A 20,799-nucleotide genomic window follows, 5' to 3' on the forward strand; every position below is an offset into this window, starting at 1 on the left:
TGTTGACATGATGAGTTTCGGGATCTTGTCATCTCATCATCTCTTCTAAAAGATGTTGACATGATGAGATCCGGGATCTTGTCATCTCATCATCTCTTCTAAAAGATGTTGACATGATGAGATCCGGGATCTTGTCATCTCATCATCTCCTCTAAAAGATGTTGACATGATGAGATCCGGGATCTTGTCATCTCATCATCTCTTCTAAAAGATGTTGACATGATGAGATCCGGGATCTTGTCATCTCATCATCTCTTCTACAAGATGTCAACATGATGAGATCCGGGATCTTGTCATCTCATCATCTCTTCTACAAGATGTCAACATGATGAGATAATTATCTCAACATCTCGGTGGCACTTTTAAGCTTCCACACCATCTAGATACAATTTGAATTAAAAAAAACCCCGAGTCAACACATTGTTATTCATAATACGGCATTTTCATTTATTTGATATACGATAAAACAGCAATGTGGATAAAATACCTTGCTCAAAGGCATAATAAAAGGAAATAAGGAAAAGAGAGATTAAAGGTCTCCAGAATCCAGCCCAAGTACTCACAAACGGACCTCGTTGATCAACAGGAAAACGAAAGAGATTGAAAAGTGTACGTCACAAGATAATCATGTTTGATTTAAAAAAAATACAATAGTTTTGAGCGATGGAGAGTTCATTCAATGGTTATCTTGGAGAAATTTTTTGAACTTGTATTTGAAAGAATTTAGGCTTGGTGATTCTTTGATGTTCCCCAGAGTCGAGGGCCTTCAAAAGTAAAAAATGATTTCGCAAGGATGTAGTGGTAAATGGAATTCATTGACGTGTGGGATATTTGTGAAGAGCTTTGCTTTTGTTAGATGAAGAATTAAATATGGTTTGTAACATATTATTGTATAATTGATACATGAATTGTATCATTTGCCAACCTTTTCTCTTTATTGTAATTTTATAATTACTATTTTAAATTTATCATTAGTATTTTTGTTATTGTAATTATAGTCGCTTATTCACTTTATTTTTTTTTCATATTTTGTCGATTTCTTGTCGATTTCTTGTTAAAAGCTCGTCTCAGTCCGTCTTCATTATTGCCTTTTATACAAACTTTGCTTTTCTTGGCAAGTCGTTCGGTTAATTATCCTCAATATTTGTTATGAAATTTCATTGAACTGTCTGTATCATTTTAAATATGTACTGTTGTAGGGGCGGATCCAGCTCCCGCGAAGAGGGGGGGGGGCGAAATTTGTTTTCACCCGAATTTTCCCCGACCGGCCGCTCAAAGTTGATTTTTGTTTCTTTGAAGGGGTTATCCCAGTGGCGTAATGAGCCAAAAAATTTGAGGAGGCTCGAAATGGCGTATCGCGTAAAATTCATAAGTTACGAGCGAGCAAAAGTTTTGACTTTTTTTTTACAAAAATCCAAGTTCGTGATAGATTTTAACAGAATATTTGAAAAAAAAATTTAATTTCACCTTTTTCCCTTTCCTTTTTTCTTTTTTTTTGTGATCGTGATTTTGATTTTTTTTTTTTTTTGGGGGGTGGGGCAAAACGCCGATGTCCTAACAATAATTTCTTAGCTTTATTCTTATAACAACATAAATGTGTAATAATTTCATAAGCCCTAATAAAATAGCGTGAGCGCGAAGTGCGAGCTAAACAATTTTGAAATTTTATGTATTTTGTCCTGAAAATTAATTTTAACATTTGATTCTGGGCAATGTTTGTAAACATGAAGAAGATGCGCATATAACTAGATAATTACTGCGAGCGCGAGCAGAAATTTTTATAAAGCGTTTTGAAAATTTTTGACGTTCCGTCCTAAAAAAAAATATGCACTTTTTGTAATCATGAACGGTATAAGTATGTAACCAACCAATTGATGCGAGCGGAAAAAAATAGATTTCAAACCTAAAAACGGGACACTCTCTTCACGTTTTGTAAATCATGGGAAAAATATTGGTCTAACTTGGTATCTTCTTACAATAAATTTTTGATATTCTGATCTGAAACTGAATAATGATTGAAATATAGAACAAGCTGCGTATACATCTGAATAAACAGGTGTGCTCGTGTTTCAGATTTCGACCTAGAATCTGGGCATTCTAAATAACTTTTTTTTCATCATGAAAATCAATAAAGCGAGCGAGAAGCTCGAGCATAAAATATTTGATATTCCAATCTGAAAAAAAGGTCAAGCACTTTTTAAGAAAATTATGAGGTGGAAATGAATTACAGTTTTTTAAAAATGTGATATGTTTCATTATTATTACTTTGAGTTTTGACACAGGACAGGGGCATTCTAAGAATATTATGTCATATGAAAATGATGACTAGCTTTCTCTTTCTAAGTGGAAGATAAAGCTTGTCGATATTCTATTTTGAAAAGGAGGAAATTCTTTATTAAATAAATATCTTATTTATCAATCTAATAAGCCTAATGAGAGCGCGAAATATGTTAACTTATCATGGCCTGAAAACTGGACATTCAAGCACTTATGTAATTATAGAATAAGATGCATGATTATATATATTTTCAACAGTCAATGCGAGCGCTAATCGCGAGCCGAATTTTTTTATAAACTGTCATGAAATGGGGATATTTAGTAGTTTGTTATAGAATTAATATTGAGATATACTTATCAAATCACCAATCAAAATGCGAGCGTGCAGCGCTAGCTATTACGTATTGACAATTTGACATGAATAGGGATATTTGAAAATTATGGAATACTGGAAAATAATAGGTACCTAAAAAATCAAATTTTGCGAGCGCGCAGCGCGAGCAGAATATGTTAATATTCAGAAGATAAAACGTATAAGTTCTTACACAACACATTTTAAAAATCAGTCTGTAAATGAAACAAAATAATGAAAGTTCGAATATCCGAGCTGAAATATGTTTCGTATATCGACTACAAAATTTGATATTTAAGCTCCATTGAGCAAGATATATATAAATCACCTAAAAGGCAATGCGAGTGAGAAGCGCGAGTCTTCTCATCTTATTTTATTCACTCGCCTTCCTCTTATGTTTCCCCTTATTTTTTCTCCTCTTTTTCCCTTCTTTTCTTCTTTCTTTCACCCTTTTTCTTTTGTTTTTGCTCCGCCATTAGGGGGGGGGGGGGGCTCCCCCTGGATCTGCCTGTGACCTGTGCTTTTCTTGGCAAGTTCGGTTAATTTAACCTCAATATTTGTTATGAAATGTCATTGAACTGTCTGTGTTATTTTTGAATATGTCCTGCTACTTCGATTGATTTTTCTTGAACGAAAATGAATAAATCTAACAAAAGAAAGTTTAGAATTTAGACTACATAATTCACTTAAAACAGAGAAAGAAAGAAATGGGTCGTTGTATTTGGGTCGGGTTTATTGCGGTCTGCATACCCGTTGTCCTCGTGTTGTGACCCTGACCTCAACAAGCTAGCGCCCCCCCCCCTTCTCTCTCTCTTTCTCTCTCGTTTTTGCTAGGCCACTCACTGGAGTAGACTGATCGAACCAAAAAAATTATGATCTTTCATTTGGAGTGGGATATTCATTTATAATGGCGAATTGGCGATGCAAAGAAAACAATCATGACTTAAATAAATCCTTGCAAAATGGTGGCTAGGCCACAATGATTCGAAATGATTTTTGCTTATTGATATATATTTTTAATTATGAGAGAAAAAATATTAGCACAGGTGCCCGTAACGCGCTTAACGTGTTTTGGGGCTCACTATTCACGTCTTCACCACTTGTGTGTGTGTGGGGGGGGGGCTTGGGGCACAGAAACCTCTCCCGGCCAAGTCCCCCCCCCAAAAAAAAAAATAAATAAATAAAAATAATAGGCCTAAATAAATAAAAATAATAAAATAAAGGGGGTAGGAAATATTTCCAAGAGAACGAACAAAAGAGCATTACAAACAAATAATTTTCACTTACAAAGTTGATAAATAATTTGTATGCGGATTTTTGATGTTATTTGATATGTTTTGAATGCAAGTTTTTCTTTGAGTATTGAAGGAAAGCATGGTAAACTTCCCTCTACTGTGATCTACTTCCCTGAACTACATTTGATTTTATGGTCTTTAACTGCAGAATGTCATTTGAAACCGTCGGCTGACCCAAACCTGACCTGATTAAAATAGTCTTGAATATCAGTCCTGAACTTGAAGAATAAGCAGCAAACTTGCAAGTCAGCGTTACAATAGGCTCGCATAGGCTGCAACAGCCATGTTATGTTATACCGAGGTTTTTAACCTGACTGCTACAAAAAGCACGATTACTTGTGAGCAAGCAACCAGGGGACCAACGGCTTAAGGTCCTCTCCGAGGGACCTATGAGGATAAGCGCCATACCAAAGGGCACTAGCGCACGACTTGGGAATCGAAAGGGGTCACCGGAATGAGGCTGAGTTATGTACAAAAAGCAAGTTCAAAGTTCTAATATATTTCTCTTTCTTTCCTCTTAACATGAAAAATATAATACACAAAACTTTAAAATTAATGACATTTAAAAAAACCAGAGAAATAAAAAAGAAACAGAATAAAGGTATGGCACTGTATGTATGTATGCATGCAAAGAACATACATAACCTCAAGGAAGCATAGCTTGTAGAAAAAGGGTCATAAAAATAATCGTGCACATCGATATCCATGACAGTGCTTCCACTCTTCCTGGAATCCAGGAAGTTCCAGGAATTTTTGCTATTTTCCAGGATCATTCCAGGAAGAAGTGAGAAATTTCAGGAAGTTGTCATTTTCAGGAATGATTATTTTCTGAATATCATTTCAAATTCTATCACAAAATTTGATCTTTTCAATTAAAATGTCAAAATCTTTTGCTCGCTCGCAACTCTTTCTAAACTTTTGTTATTTTATTTTTTGTGTGTGAATAGAAGAGAATTATAAGTTATGGAAGACATGCAGGAGAACATTTCAGAAAATTCCAGGAATTTTCAGAGTAAATTCCAGGAAGTTCCGCTTGGAAAAGTGGAAGCACTGATCCATGTTATGATACTTTTTTTGGATTAGCCGATATAACGTGTATAATGTATTTACCCCCCCCCCCCTTTTTTGTAGCCACGATAAGATCTAATGTTTGGAAGCCACGGTATACGGTATCAAAATAAAGTCTTATTCGGCAGATGAATATTGATAAAAACGATGTAGGCCTACTTGTCTTTCAGTCTTTGTATATTTTGATACTGATAGTGATAAAAGTCTTCTAACCCCCCCCAAAAAAAAAGAAAGAAAGAGAGAGAGAGAGAGAGAGAAAGCTCTTGCTTATCGCTGTCACAATGCTGCAGGATGGTTGACGAATAAACGAATTTATGAAACACAAATATTCCTACATCATAATGGCAAATTATTTCAATTATCAGTTTATGTACAAGAAGGTGGTGTGATTTTTTTTTCAATTTAATTTCAGCCGGTAATTTACAGAATTTCTGCAACGACTTGGTACAAATCGTCGGGTAATAATACATCATGGTGTATTGTTGAGGAGGATGGGGTCAAAGGTCATCCACGGGTCAAAAGATTTTGAAGGATTTCGTACTCTTTCGGTGAATTTTTTTTCAATGAAAAATTATATAGGTTTTTTTCGGCATCTGCCTTTATCTGTGACCCTTTGCCGCGTATAACGCATGATTTTTTTAATGAACAGTTGACAATAAAAGAAAAAAAATGGTCTTCAACAAAAATTTGAGGTCGTTTCGTACCCCCCTAAAAAAGATTGAAGGGGGTTTGAAACCCGGTAACCCCCCCCCCCCCCACCCTGCTTATGCTACTGTGCGTATGGCCATGAAAAGAATAACACTGAAAGTTTCATCAAAATCGGATGTAAAATAAGACAGTTTCGCGTAATTTAACAAAACAGATAAATTTTATATGCCACATCCTGGTCGGTATGCAAATAAGAAGACTGATGACGTCATCCACTCATTATTTGTGTTTCATTATGAAATATTAATATTCTACTTTTCTCCTCATTGTCATTTGGAACAACGATTAATTCCTCCCTCATCGACTGTCTCATTTTGCATGTCACTGAGTTGTGCATAATTATCACTGATTTGTGAAAAATAAGCGAAACTTAAAATTTCTAAACTTTCTTATTTTACATCCGATTTGATGAAATTTTCAGCACTAAGCTTGTTTGACTTTGAGTATTTCGAACAATAAAATATGGATATTCATTTTTCATCTTTTAATAACATGACAAGGAGTTTCTGCAAAAAAATAGGACATTTGGACTTTTATTTAGGGAGTCAAAAAGTATTATTGTGCATAGGCTGCGTAAATTAGCATTATTAATAATTTTAATTGAAGTGTTCATGAAATAAATATAACTATAAATTTGAAGGTTATAATATTACGAGATCACAAGGGGTAGGGAAGATTCCCTCCCCCCTCCCATATGTTGTCCCAAAATACCCCGGCCTAGATAGGGTTAATTATTTTCAATAATGATACTGTTATCATTTTTTTTTTCAATACAGTTATTTACCTTATCATCATCAGGGGGGGGGGGTGTTAGTTAGTCCGGGAAGTTAGTTTGTTTTTAGTGCAACATTATTATTTGGACGGTAGTATGAATCTATTAATATGGTGAGAACTAAATTACAGCTCGCATGCTCTACCTATAAATGTTATGGTGCCTAAATTACTGTATCATATCAATGCACATAGCGTTATTCGACCGAATCGCCGTTGAATCATATATTCAAATGACAGAGACCATGACTCGTTTGAGGAGAGAATAATGCAGTATATATATACTGCCGAGGCAATGGTATACACCATAGACTTTGCGTAATACACACAAGTACAGTATACCCAGTCTGTATATTACGTGTGATTATAGAGCTAGCTTGAGCACAATCCAATCTGACTCCCATATTCTAGACGCTCCGTGTCCTTAGGTCACCCTAGATCGTTGTCCTGAAATACATTACGCAATCACTCTGGTATGCCCAATCATGTACCTCCTTACAAACCATCGCCAGACGCGACTGTTTAGTACGATGTTGACGATTGGCTGTACGTCAAGCTCAAGGCCCCCACAACGTAGTCCTTGTATGCAGCCTAGTTCACGTTCAGGTCATCGAATAGGAAAAAGACTCGTTGTTCACTCGATGGTGTCAAGGGCTAAACAGCTCGCATGCTCTCCACCAGACATTCTCCACTACAAAGTGTGGCAAACGGGGAGTACACACCGCTATCATTTTATGTGATCGTAAGGAAATTATCTTAGGAATTATCGGATTTTCTGCGGATTATTTTCTGCCATATACATATTTCAAAGGGATTCCCGCGACTTTGTTGCTTTGGCGGGCTGGGAGACTTCTTCAGTGCGAGGTAAGAATCATATACACACACACAACGGACTTTGTGTATGTGTCTGTGCATGGACATGTATATATACACAGGAATAATATTTTAACCCATATAGTTACGTAAGGGTGTGTCGATTTTAGCCCTTTCCCATGCCGAAATCATAGCCACCCGAAGAAAACTTCCCGCGCTAACTTGTCTGCAAGAAACTTTCCTTCGGTCTTATTGGTTGTCAAATGACCAAGGAGCATTATTACGGGTTACGTAACATTGTGTAATAATCTTGGTACCGTTATTTGCGATTCGCTGCAGCCATGTCTTGGTGCGGTGACGGACGTATCCGTGCATACGCGGCGACCATCCATATAGCTGCCTAATTTGCATACATAATGCGCTGCGAATTACTCACTCGCTATTCGTCCATTTTGTCGAGAATACTGGCTCCCGAGACCCCGGGTGTCGTGGGTTTTCTTCTCTTTGTTGGAAAAATATTATCACAGTCGTTTTGGCGGGGAATTTCTGACAGTGATCTCTCTAGCGTAGTACCGTATTGACAATACATATTTTTTAAATTCAATTAATATGATATTTAAAACCAATTCGAGACGGAAACTCAGGATTTCATTTCTCTGGTCTTGTTACTCGCATATTTTGATTTATAGGAGAATTCTCTCGATCGTCTAGCTAAACCGACATTATTGTTGACCCATAAAGTTTTTTTTCCTTCCAATTTTCTATCCCACTCTTTATACATGTAGGAGAGTTATACATACATGTAGATCTAGACCCATTCTTATATTTCAGGAAATAATTATGCCCCGTTGATTTAACGATTAATATAACGCACGGCAAGCAGATTTTATTAAACATTTTATATTTTTTTCTCTTATTTCGTTTTGGAATACGGAGATGGAAGATAGAAATGATGCAAATGATTCAGGTTCGATAAGACGATGTCGACAATCAAACAACGAGCAAACCTATATATACATTTCACTTTGAAATATGAAGCCCTCAAGTTATAAAATTTATGTCGAGGTCGGAAGGAAATTGTGATTGATTTCATGAAATTCTCCCGTCACTAGGCGTACTACATTGTACTTCGATGTATATATCTTTTTACTTCATTTTTTGCCTTTTGCACTTTTCGGTTGGGAGTTTACAAAATAAAGAGTTTATAAAAAGTTTCCTTTATTTTTTTTCAAATCTTTGAAATGTATATAATTTTAATTGTCATTGCAAAAATTGTTCATTATTTTACGTCATTTATTATCTCCATCTGCAGTGAAGGTTTATAAACTAAAGTTACTAAACATTTTATGATGAGGGTTCCAACGTGGAATGTGGTGCCTGTGCAGCACCCAGTCCCTTGAATTAGAAATCATGTTGGTATGGTAAGTGCAGAAATTTGACCAAAATCACTTTTTGGTGTTATTTCATCTTATTGGCCGATGATACGAACAATTTGCTATCTCACAAGAATTTACCAGAATTTATAAACAATTAATTTAGAATTTAAAAAAAGTTTAATCATGGTTTAAATGCAATAAGTTTGCACTTTACCATGAAAACTAATATTAGGTCGCATGTCAAAAGGTGGCCCAATTTCGCGAACAGAGTAAAAATGGTTAAAAAAAAAAAACAAATCAATTTTGATATGTCATATGTATTACCATTCTGTAAATAACAATATGAAAAAAAATTAAGACCTAAAATGGCTTGTTTTTCCTTAAAATGACTTTTTAACTGCTTATCATTACATAAACGTCAATTTAAATATGAATTGTCAAATGTGTACTAATCAAATTTGATCTACTGCACAAAAATGATGTCAAAAGTTATTGCAATATTGGATCACTAGTATTTTTGCAAGTTCAATCTTGTAACATCAATACTTAAATCCATAACAAAAAACAAATAATTAGCATTGTATGGATATCAATTACACTCATTAATTAAAGCTTTTTAATTCCAAATTTTCCCCAAAAAATACATGTATATGCTTAGCAAATTTACTGCATCTTGAATAGAAAAAATGTTACAATGATGCAAAACTTTTATCGTTAAAATTCATTTTTACAAATTAGATAATTAACCAAATTTCTCCATATACTTATTGATAAGGTTGCAGATAAGTGCTAACATGTAAATCAGGGGTAAATCCAGGATTTCCAAAGGAGGGGGGGCACATTTTACCCAAGAAAAATTTGACAAGCCCCCCCCCCCCCCAAGAAAAAAGGTCTTCACTTGTGTGTAAACAACATATTCCTATTAACATGATCATGCTGTGACTTTCAAAGGGGCACACGTACATTTACATTGATTTTTTGTTTGTTATGACTGTCTAAGGGGGGCAGATGTCAAATAAATTTTAATAGCATCTATGTTTCTTGCTTTTAAAACGAGTAGATCAGACAGTTATTGTTACACATTATATAAGGTAGTTAATTAACTCTAAAGGTCAAGTCCACCCCCAGAAAATGTTGATTTGAATAAGTAGCGAAAATTCAAACTGGCACAACGCTGAAAATTTCATCAAAATTGGATGTAAACTATCTGAGAAAGTTATGACATTTAAATTTTCGCTTATTTTTCACAAAACAGTGATATAACTCAGTGACATGCAAAATGAGAGAGTCAATGGATGGAATTATATAAATATTTAATTCTTTACAGAATTAACAGTATTGAAGGACCAATTTGACTGAACTATATACGGTAGTAATAGCTGGAGGAAAAAATTAAAATATTCCATATTTCATATGATAAAATACAAAAGAAATAGTGAGTGAATACGTCATCAGTCTCCTCATTTGCACATCAACCAAAATGTGCATATAAATGTTTTTTTAATTAATTAAAACTTTGAATTGTCATAACTTTCTTATTTCACATCCGATTTTGATGGAATTTTCAGTGTTATGGTTGTTGGATTTTTCTCTTTTTATTCCAGTCAATTTTTTTTTTGGGGGGGGGGGTTGGACTTGCTACATCACAGCATCAAGACCAATTATGTTGACTAAAATCTCAGTTTGAAGCTAGAACTATATACAGTGCGTCCCAGAAAAAACGAAACCGAGATTTAGTGATGATTTATCATGACTTAATCATAAATAAAATAGACAAATGACCTATCAATGTAAAGCTTAGAATCTCCTCTTTCATCTGGTATTACTTAGATTATTTTTCATTCACGCATGAGTGAGCAAAAACAATTTGAAAAGGGGATACCAAAAAGTCACTTGGCGGGCCGTATCTGTGTTTTAAAAAGAAAACCACATTTTTAAAAAGTTCAATATCTGCTCTTTAATTTGATACCTCAATTACAGAAAATGGTCAAGAAATAACAAAGTTCTAGTTATTTGAAATAAGGCTTGAATTTCAATAATTTCAGAAATGAAGAGGTTTTACAGGCTAGCGTTCAAACTCACTCGACACTCCGTTTTGTTAACGATCAGCCATGCATGAAGTCTTTTGTTACCGTGCGATAGCTTCTGTGGGAAACCGGTGAAAACAAATTTATTTAATGAAATTAGGGAAATACAAGCATTATTTTGAGGGATCATAACTTTTTTAATTTTCGACCATTTTCTGTGATTGAGGTATCAAAGAAAAGAGCAGATATTGAACTTTGTATTCATGTGATTTTCTTTTTGAAATTCAGATACCCCCCGCCAAGTGAGTTTTTGGCATCCTCTTTTCGAATTGTTTTTACTCACTCATGCGTGAATGAGGAATAATCTAAGTAATACCAGATGAAAGAGGAGATTCTAAGCTTTACATTGATAGGTCATTTGTCTATTTTATTTATGATTAAGTTATGATAAATCATCGCTAAATCTCGGTTTCGTTTTTTCTGGGACGCACTATATATAGGCTAAATATAAATTATAAGAACAATATAATAATCAGGATTGAAAACTTCAGCACATTACGTTTGAAGTTACAGGGGTAGAGTACCGGTGGATGTGGTGAATGATAAAATTTTACTTAAAGGTCAAGTCCACCTCAGAAAAATGTTGATTTGAATCAATAGAGAAAAATCAGACAAGCACATCACTGAAAATTTCATCAAAATCGGATGTAAAATAAGAAAGTTATGGCATTTTAAAGTTTCGCTTATTTTCAACAAAATAGTTATATGAACGAGCCAGTTACATCCAAATGAGAGAGTTGATGACATCACTCACTCATTATTTCTTTTGTATTTTATTATGTGAAATATGAAATATTTTGATTTTCTTGTCATTGTCATGTAAAATGAAGTTTCATTCCTTCCTAATCACGTGGAATTCCATTATTTTAACATTTTGTGCTTCAGGCAAGGAGGTCCTAATAGTCAAATTCGTAAAAATTGAAATATTGTATAATTCAAACAATAAAAAACAAAAGAAATAGTGAGTGAGTGACATCATCGACTCTCTCATTTGGATGCAACTGGCTCGTTCATATATAACTATTTTGTTGAAAATAAGCGAAACTTTGAAATGTCATAACTTCCTTATTTTACATCCGATTTTGATGAAATTTTCAGCATTGTGCTTGTCTGATTTTTCTCTATTGATACAAATCAACATTTTTCTGAGGTGGACTTGACCTTTAAGTAAAATTTTATCATTCACCACATCCACCGGTACTCTACCCCTGTAACTTCAAACGTAATGTGCTGAAGTTTTTCAATCCTGATTATTATATTGTTCTTATAATTTATATTTAGCCTATATATAGTTCTAGCTTCAAACTGAGATTTTAGTCAACATAATTGGTCTTGATGCTGTGATGTAGCAACAATCTTTTCAAATACCGACCTTCAAAATGTGACCAGACAATCTTTTATATCCTTTGGACAGGAAAATAAATGAATATGAATGACACTATTAATCTTCGAGTAGCACTTTTTATGCATAAATATAACTATGACATACTTCGTCCAGTATTCTCAGATTGTTTTTCATATAATACTTAACTTAACATTTACATCCAAGAACATGCATAAGTTTCACTTAAATAATTCTAGGTCACTATTTTGCACATACAACACTACTATCATGAAACTGATCTTTGGAACGCTTTACCAGATTCACTCAAGCAGGCAAGATCATTTGAAAGAATCACGGTACCTAATTAATGACTTTAATGTTTTTATTATTATTACTAACATTGCTATTTTAATAAGACATTGACTTTTGGCTATAACATGTATATATTTGAAAAGAAAACAACAACAATTTGATCTAAAATTTCATTCTAAGGACCAACCACCTCCATACCCCCCCCCCCCTTCTGCTACCAGTCCCTTAATGCACTTGCACGTTTTATGACAGTAGACATTAATTATTTTGCCTATTATTCTGACCACCCTTGCAACGATCTTATTCATTAACAGAAAATACCACTTAAATTGGTTTGTATTTGTGATACATTAAGTTGATTTACATACAAAATAATTTGTTCATTATCTTGATGTCATATTTTAGATATGTATTTTCTTTATTTTTGTTTATGAAAAATGTTGCAAAACCAAATAAATAAAATGAAATAAATGAAAAAAATCGTTCCCATGCAGGCCCTTGCCCCTTCCCCCCAATTCCCTCGTTAACAAACTGTACTATGTTTGTGCATTGCATGTATTGTACTGTCTGTACATTTTCAGGTTGCCCATACAGTGAGGTCACTCGTTCGCTTAACTTTTGTAAACATGACCTGATACCCATCCAAAATGAGGTCAAAAGAGAGCTAAATAATACCTCTTAACATTTCCAAGATTCATATCGGTGGTTTGAATAAAAATGAATAAAACGGTAAATGAACGAATAAAAGGGCAATTGTGACTGAGAGATCAGATTCCTTATTGCGTCATTCTGTTAATATTAATCCCGCTACCCAAACATACGAAAGGTAAATTGTGAGCTACACACTCCTGACACTGTTAAAAAAACGATTTTACATGAAATAAAAGAAGATTTTGCAGAAAGCAGAAAGCAATAACAGAATCAGTCTGTAAATTCATAAAACAGGAATTTTTCTGCAATTAAACAGAACGGGTCTGTTTAAAAAAGGAAAAAGGGTGTTTTATTAAAGGAAATTTGTAAGGTTACATACACCAAATACCAATTTCCTGTAAGATTACGCAATCTGGTAATAAGATTACATATGTTTTCGAGACTGCTGCAGGAACTTCTTTTATTTTAAGGATACATTTTCTAAGTGTACGAGGTTAAAATAATAAATAAATCGATCTATACTTAAAAGAGTAGGCCTACTCCAGGCTGAAAATTATAAATCGAAGTTATTGAATATTAAAGTTTGTTACAATATTTTGCGAGACTGTTTTAGATCATAATTATGAGTATACAAGCTCAGAGGCTTATGTTTATGTTCCCACTTCCTATTTTCTTCTATAACATGAAAATTTATTGTTCTTTTGTGAATCATAATTATATCTGTTTCAGCAATGATATTCTTACATAATTGAAATAGAAATGAATCCTATATTTTTATTTCATTCTCCTGTTAGAGGACAACATTAAATGATTATAATTTCATGAACACAAAAAATAAGCATTTAGAGAATAATTTATGATAATTTGAAAACAAAACAAAACATGGAGTTCAAAGATACAAGAAAAGGTTTATGATTAAGTGGCAATACTACACTGAAATAAATTAGTTTACTGCAAAATATACATTATGTACTACAGAAATGCAAATATATATCATCATCATCACCATCATTCATGCCTTTAATTTAGATAGATAAGGCAAGGTGGTTTTTTTTATGATGAAATTTTTAGCATCTTGGTCAGTGAATTTTACTCTCTTTATTGAGATATAGTTATTTTGAGCCCGGAGTATCCCTTTAACTCGAGTGAAGGGTTTGCACATCATACAACATATTGTGGATAAAATTATGAACATTGATTCAACCATGGGGTCATCGAAATAAAAAATTAAGAGAAACACTAAAATGTTTCAAACGTGTAGAGGGCGCTATTATAGCTCTGACAAAACTTGGTGCCGTGGCTGAGTGGTAATTCCGGGTTCGATCCCCGGCCACGGCACCTATGCCCGTGAGCAAGGCATTTAATCGACAATAAAATGCTCTTTTATTCTGCATTCAAATAAATGAAAATACTATAATATATGTGCATTCTTGGTAACTAGGCGTGCACTTGTTTGAGAAAAAATAAGAAGAACTTAAAGACACTGTATCATGCCCATGCCGGTATCATTGCATATAGGTATTACGCGCGTAAAACGTTTGAAAGGATACTCCGGGCTTAGAATATTTATATTTAATTGAAGGGAGTAAAGTTTACAGAGCAAAATGCTGAAAATTTTACTAAAATCTGATAACAAAAAACGAAATTATTGAATTTTAAAGAATTGCAATATTCCGATGAAATTCTACATGTTCTACGTATGTCTCCATGAATATTCATTTGGTGGGCTGATGTCACATCCCCACTTTCCTTTTTACTTATAGTATACATGAAACAATTATTATGATTACACGAAGTCAGAGTTGTTTCCTATTTTATTTAATATGTAAATGATGTGTCTCAACTATGATGAAATAAGTTGCAGTAAGAAATAAATAATGCTTTTAATAAGTTGTCAATCCAATTGTTTTAGTTCTCGACTTGGTAGAATTATTTTTGAAGAAACCTAATTTCATATAATAAAATACAGAATAACAAGTGGGGATATGACATCATCATCCCACCTAATGAATATTTGTGTCAATCAATATGGCTTATAGTGAACGCTATTTTACTTTTTCAAGAAATAATTAAGGTCGCATTTGATAAGTTGGGTATGCAAAAAGGGTGGCGGATGAACAATTTTCCACACGGTGCCATGGATAAATTGTTGCTATATCACATAATCTTGACCAAATTTATTGAGTAAGATTTCATTTTGAAGGCTAAATATATTACTATAAATCAGATCATTACAATATCAAGAACAGAACGTATATAGCACATTAAGTTTAAAATAACAGAATTGATGAAGCCGCTGGATGCGGTGATTGATGGAATGTTAATTAAACTTAATTAACAACTTAATTTAAATGTGATATGACTGTCAGCCTCATATTTCTAGGCAGTTTAAAAGCAGGGACAACTAATTTTTTTTTGTTGAAAATATGAACGAATGAAATACATGTATGTCAGCTCTGATCTGCAACCTAATCAATAGAAAACTGGAGAAATTTGTTTAGAAATCTAATTTGCAATCTTAATTTGTAGTATAAATGTTGTGTATCATTGCAACAAACATTCTACCCATGATGTAGTCATTTTGCCAAGCATAGATTACAGTGACATTCTTTTTGGGGTTAATTAATTAATTAGTGTAATTAATATGCATAAATTGGCAGATACTTATTCAATTTTTGTTACAGATATAATTATTGATGTTACAAGATTAAAAATGCAGAAAACTAGGGGTGATCCAATGTTGCATTAACTTTTGACACCATTTTATGTGCAGCAGGTCCAATTTTAGAAAAAAACACATTTAAAAATTCATATTTACATAGACGTTTATGGAATACTTAACTGTTCATTAGTCAATTTAAAGAAAAATAAAAGTATTTGAGACTTCAAACTGCTTCATTATTTACTGAATGGCAATACCTATAACATATTATAAAAAATTGACAATTTTTACCCTGTTTGCGAAATTGAACCACCTTATGACATGAGACCTAATATTCTTTATTCTGTTTTTAGGTAAAGTAAGTGTAGAAGATAGAAGAAATGAGAATTATAATTTTAAAGTGGTTGTAAGCAGAAAACATGAATAATGACAATAGTTCTAAAAATCAGCATTTGAAAATTTGAACTTGCGCTTTGTGTACTCTCTTGCCCCACGAAAAATTCCCTGAAGGAAAAGAATGCCCCTCTTCCAAAATCGAAAATGCCCCTTTTCCAAATGAAATATGCCCTTTTTCCAAATGAAGTATGCCCTTTTTAAAAAAGAAATACCCTTTTCTTATATAGTAAAACATGATAGTATATTTTAGATTCTAAAAAAAAATGTTTAGAATGTCCAGTTTTCAGGTTGGAATATCACAATTTTTTGGCTCACGTTCTGCACTCGCATCAATTATTGATAAGTAAGGTACTCGTTCTGTTCCCGTTTACACAAAAAATGGTTAGAATGTCAAGTTTTCAGGTTGGAATATCTGAAATTATTTAGCTCGCGCTTTGCGCTCGCATTATTTTATTGGTGAGCAATGATGTATCCTATTTAATGAGTCACTAAATGCAGTCCTTTACATCTTCCTTTTCTGGTCAGTATATCCAAAATTTCAGCTCGCGCTTAGCGCTCGTGTTAATTCTTTAGTTGGATACACGTCTTTTTCATGATAACAAAAACAGCTCAGAATATTTTATTTTCATGTGTTATTCATGAAATGTCCAGAAGTTTGAACTCGTGATTCGCGCTGCATGGCAACATTTCGCAAAAAAGGCCCTCTTAGCAGTAATTAGAACTATAATATTGCTGTGAAAACTATTTAATTATTTTTTTTTTGCTTGTCAAATTGTTACAAATTTTTGGATGCATTAGATATTCATTGCTCAATTCATTTTATTTTAAGGGAGGCATGTCATACATACAAGTATGATACAATTATGATTTCATGTAGGATATAAAAAGGAAAGTGGGAGGAAAGCGTGATAATGATGTGTGATGTGTCATCAGCCCATCTATATGAATATTCATGACGACGTTGAATTGTTTTCACAAAGTATTGCTAATATTAAGAAATCAATACCTTCGTTATTTGTTATCAGATTTTGATGAAATTTTCATCATTTTGCTTGATAAAATTAGGAATATTAATTCATTGATTAAGATCTAATCATTTCAGCCCGGAGTACCGATTTAAACTGTTTTGGCGCCGCTTAAAAGAATATGACCCCCGCATGTTGCCCGAGTTGATGGATTCTTTTGACTGACCGAGTATTACTTTGTTGTTGCTCTCCTTTTCAAATACAGGGATATTCAACACAAGGACACGACTGGTTGAGAGGAAGGCCCAGCCTGTAGGGAGACAGGCAGACACCATACGGTCATTTAACATACCCTCGGTCACCATACGGGTCATCATACCAGCATGCCGTCAAGGAGGAAATGTGCTCATACGACCAAAATCGAGCGGGTTCCTAGCTATGCCGTCTACCATGGCGAGGAGGACCTGGATGATCGACTTAGTAATGACGGTACACTCGACCTTAGCATGAAGAAAATCAAAATGGAGCCTTCCGATGACAATATTGAGTTGTCTGGAGAAGGGATGTACCTCGGGGATGAGAACGAGGTGGGGGATATTGATGCGGGAATTTCTGGAAAAGTAAGTGGGTTGAGTGGGGAAGAAGTGCCAGAGGATATTGCGCCCCCTAGCGACCAGTGCGAGGCAAATGGGAAAACGGGAGCAGACGACACAGTAATTGCGGACAAGCCAGCTGGAAGTCATTCAAGCAAACAAACCCCGGCCAGCGCCAGCGAAGGCAACAGTGAGGAGCAGATTGTCATAAATTGCAACGGACAACCACTGAGCCCAGTTACAGGTCTACCACTCTTTCCTCAGTCGAAAGGAAAATCAACCCGACCATTTAAACTTTACACTTCAAATCGTGATCTTCTTTCTGGTATAACAACTCAAGGAGCCTCTTCTCTCGCAACGTACTCCGTACCCGTGGCTCTGACACCAGCTGTACCGGGAGCCGTGCCCATTACTTTCGCTTCCCTTCCCCTCGTATCAGGCGTACCAATGATCCCAACTACGACGTCTCCCTCAACCACTACCTCCGCTTCATCGTCCAATGCATCGACGGGCGCTGGTTCGACATCGTCCTCCACCTCGTCTACCTCCTCTACTACCACTACTGTGGGTGCAAAGACTACCTCGTCGACTACCGATGCTCACCTGATGACGCTAGCAACAGAAGCAGACAAGATCCTGCGGGAGAGGCATGCCTCGGAGGAATCATCCACCGGTGCTACGTCGGACATGGAGGCGACTACCGGCGATACTTACAGCAGCAGCGGAGGGGAAGAAACCGCTTTACTTGCAGGGGAAGTTCTCAAAATTCCCTCGTTGGCCGGTAAGTCGGGTAACATGAACTCACTAACTTTCATCCAGAAGCGAGCCGTTGAAGCCGCCCAGTCTGTCACGAACCCACCGAAAAACAAGAAAAAACGATTAGCCCTCCCCGACACATTGAAAGACATTGCATATTGGGAGAGGAGGAGGAAGAACAACGAAGCTGCGAAACGATCCCGGGATGCTCGGCGGGCCAAGGAGGATCAAATCGCCATCAGGGCTGCCCTACTGGAGCAAGAAAATATGCGCCTCAAAATCGAAGTGTCAGCGCTCAAGGAAGAAACGGCCAAACTTCGATCTATGCTCTACGCAAACAACAATAGTCATGATGACAGTTGAACAAATTGTTTTGATTTTGTTACGCTTAAATTCGCTGCATATTTACTGTTTTCCCTTTTGTAAATGAACTTTGCCGACCTCCAGCTTTATCATGGATGAAAATTCCAAATTTCACAATGAACGCCCCAAGTTCTTTACGGGACATTTCATGATATAAATGCTGCATCCATTTATCTTTATAATATCAACCAGCTCTGAACAGTTATTGCTACATCTACACACTCTTGGAATTCGACGCATTTTCTAACGTGATTCGTGTTTTTATCGCCATCGGTATTCCCAAGCCCCCAACCAAAGTGTATACTTTTGAACGTGAGTTCAGTTGCACATTTTGATAGCAACGATAACGAAATCATGTTGTTTTTTGTATTTTGTAAAATGTAAATATTACAAATCATTGCCTTAACTTGCTATCTTGTAATGTAGTACGTAGACGAGGACTAGTCCTGTAGATAGAGCGTACGTACTGAGCTGACTGAGCTACATTATGTAATATTGCTGCAAACATTGCTAACATGGGATGTTTTTATCATGTGTATGATTCTATTGAATTTGTCATAGCTCCTTTTTTGTTTATTCATGTGGTATGCTAGTGACGTCATTGTGTATATTGTGAATAAGGCCATCTCTCATCTTGATTCCACGATGTTCTCCAAGAACCTCTTCATATCTGTACTTGTTAATCTGTAAATATTTTATTTTAGTATACGCATTTTTTTTTAAGTTCATGTAACCATATATACACATAACTCACTCAAGTTCTTAGAACGACAGGATTTGTCAATCAAATTAATGTTCATTTCTCTTGGCTTCCATGTCCGCCTTACTACGTACCACAGTCTATTATTTATTTCATTCATTCATGAATTTCACTCCTATTTATTGTGAATAACCATTCCATAAATGCTTTGAAGATATGTTGCATAGATGAAATGGCTGTCTCAGAGAGAGTAATTATTTCAAGGATGAAAAAGTAACTCACGTGATTTAACAACCCTCTATGTACTTTGAAATGTCTTTTTTTTAACAATTAACTGCAAAAAGAGTTATCTTGGAAATATTCAGTTAACAAAACCGTTTTATAGTTACAATTAATGGTTGTTCCTGCAAATCAAGCAAAATTCGCATATTCGAATTTTGAAGGAGAGAGCAGTGTTTCTGTATTAAATACATGAATCTATTTTTTTTATTCAGCATTAACACTACTCTGAAGTATCGTATTTTAAAAAAAAAAAAAAAAAATTCTCAATTTTCACAATTATGATGGGTAAAATGAAAAAAAAGACTAAGATATGGTGTTTTATACAGTTCGTTGAAACAAGTTAGAAATAAATGATATTAAGATGATGGTTAAGTACTTCTGTTAACTGAATTAATCATAATTCTTATAAAAATCCTGCGATATTTGCGGCTGATTTGTACATGTACTAGTTCCTAAACTGTTTTTTTTTTCTTCTTGCACAAGGTTTATGGATACAGCCATTGACATTTTCTGCTAATATTATCCACGGTAAATTAGGAATGGTGGAACTCTATGTATAAATACCTTTCATTGTTGAGAGGAAAGTCGTAAAACAACTTTGTTGCTTTACTAGCGTAACTTATCATTTATGGAAATAGCTTTCTGATTTCGCTTATGCTCGCTCATTTGCTTCGTTCATTGTAAATCCTTTATTTTCATAAATTATGGCGCCAAACAACATTTTGTAGATTAAAATGAATTCTTGTTGAAATTTGACTTAACGCACATTACTATCCGAATTTGTATATCGCATTCCAGCAGTTGTGGATCATTGTTTGGTGATTGTGGCGACTGTTTTGTTGAAAATGTTGTACTCGAACTGACATGTCGAGAGTCGACGTCCCTCCATGGTGATATATGATCATTTACTTTATGGATTTTGCGTCATTGTGTGTTGTACCTTATGAAATAACAGACATCATGACAAATGAACTATATCGTTGGAGGAAAATTCTAGAGAAACAATGGATTCCAGAGATGATGGCGATTGCACTCTTACATAAGACCG

General features: G+C 34.8%; 1 protein-coding gene across 2 annotated transcripts; it reads left to right on the forward strand.

Annotated features, from left to right (window-relative positions):
• The first annotated feature begins 6,851 nt into the window (after nt 1-6,851).
• On the forward strand, nt 6,852-19,806 carry LOC121418232 (serine-rich adhesin for platelets-like). 2 transcript variants are annotated; one of them, XM_041611978.1, is made up of 2 exons: nt 6,852-7,335; nt 17,323-19,806. In XM_041611978.1, exon 2 carries the CDS (start codon nt 17,441-17,443, stop codon nt 18,767-18,769), a length of 1,329 nt encoding a protein of 442 aa, XP_041467912.1. In that variant the 5' UTR covers nt 6,852-7,335; nt 17,323-17,440; the 3' UTR covers nt 18,770-19,806. The 2 variants fall into 2 exon arrangements, with proteins under 2 accessions (XP_041467912.1, XP_041467914.1); XM_041611980.1 differs by lacking the exon at nt 6,852-7,335 and adding an exon at nt 8,659-8,705.
• The last annotated feature ends 993 nt before the right edge of the window (nt 19,807-20,799 follow it).

The sequence above is a fragment of the Lytechinus variegatus genome, chromosome 7 (genome assembly GCF_018143015.1).
Source record: "Lytechinus variegatus isolate NC3 chromosome 7, Lvar_3.0, whole genome shotgun sequence".
NCBI lineage: Eukaryota > Metazoa > Echinodermata > Echinoidea > Temnopleuroida > Toxopneustidae > Lytechinus > Lytechinus variegatus.

Coding starts and splice junctions, on each gene's coding strand:
- LOC121418232 (XM_041611978.1), top strand. CDS start 17,441: ATGCCGTCAAGGAGGAAATGTGCTCATACGACCAAAATCGAGCGGGTT.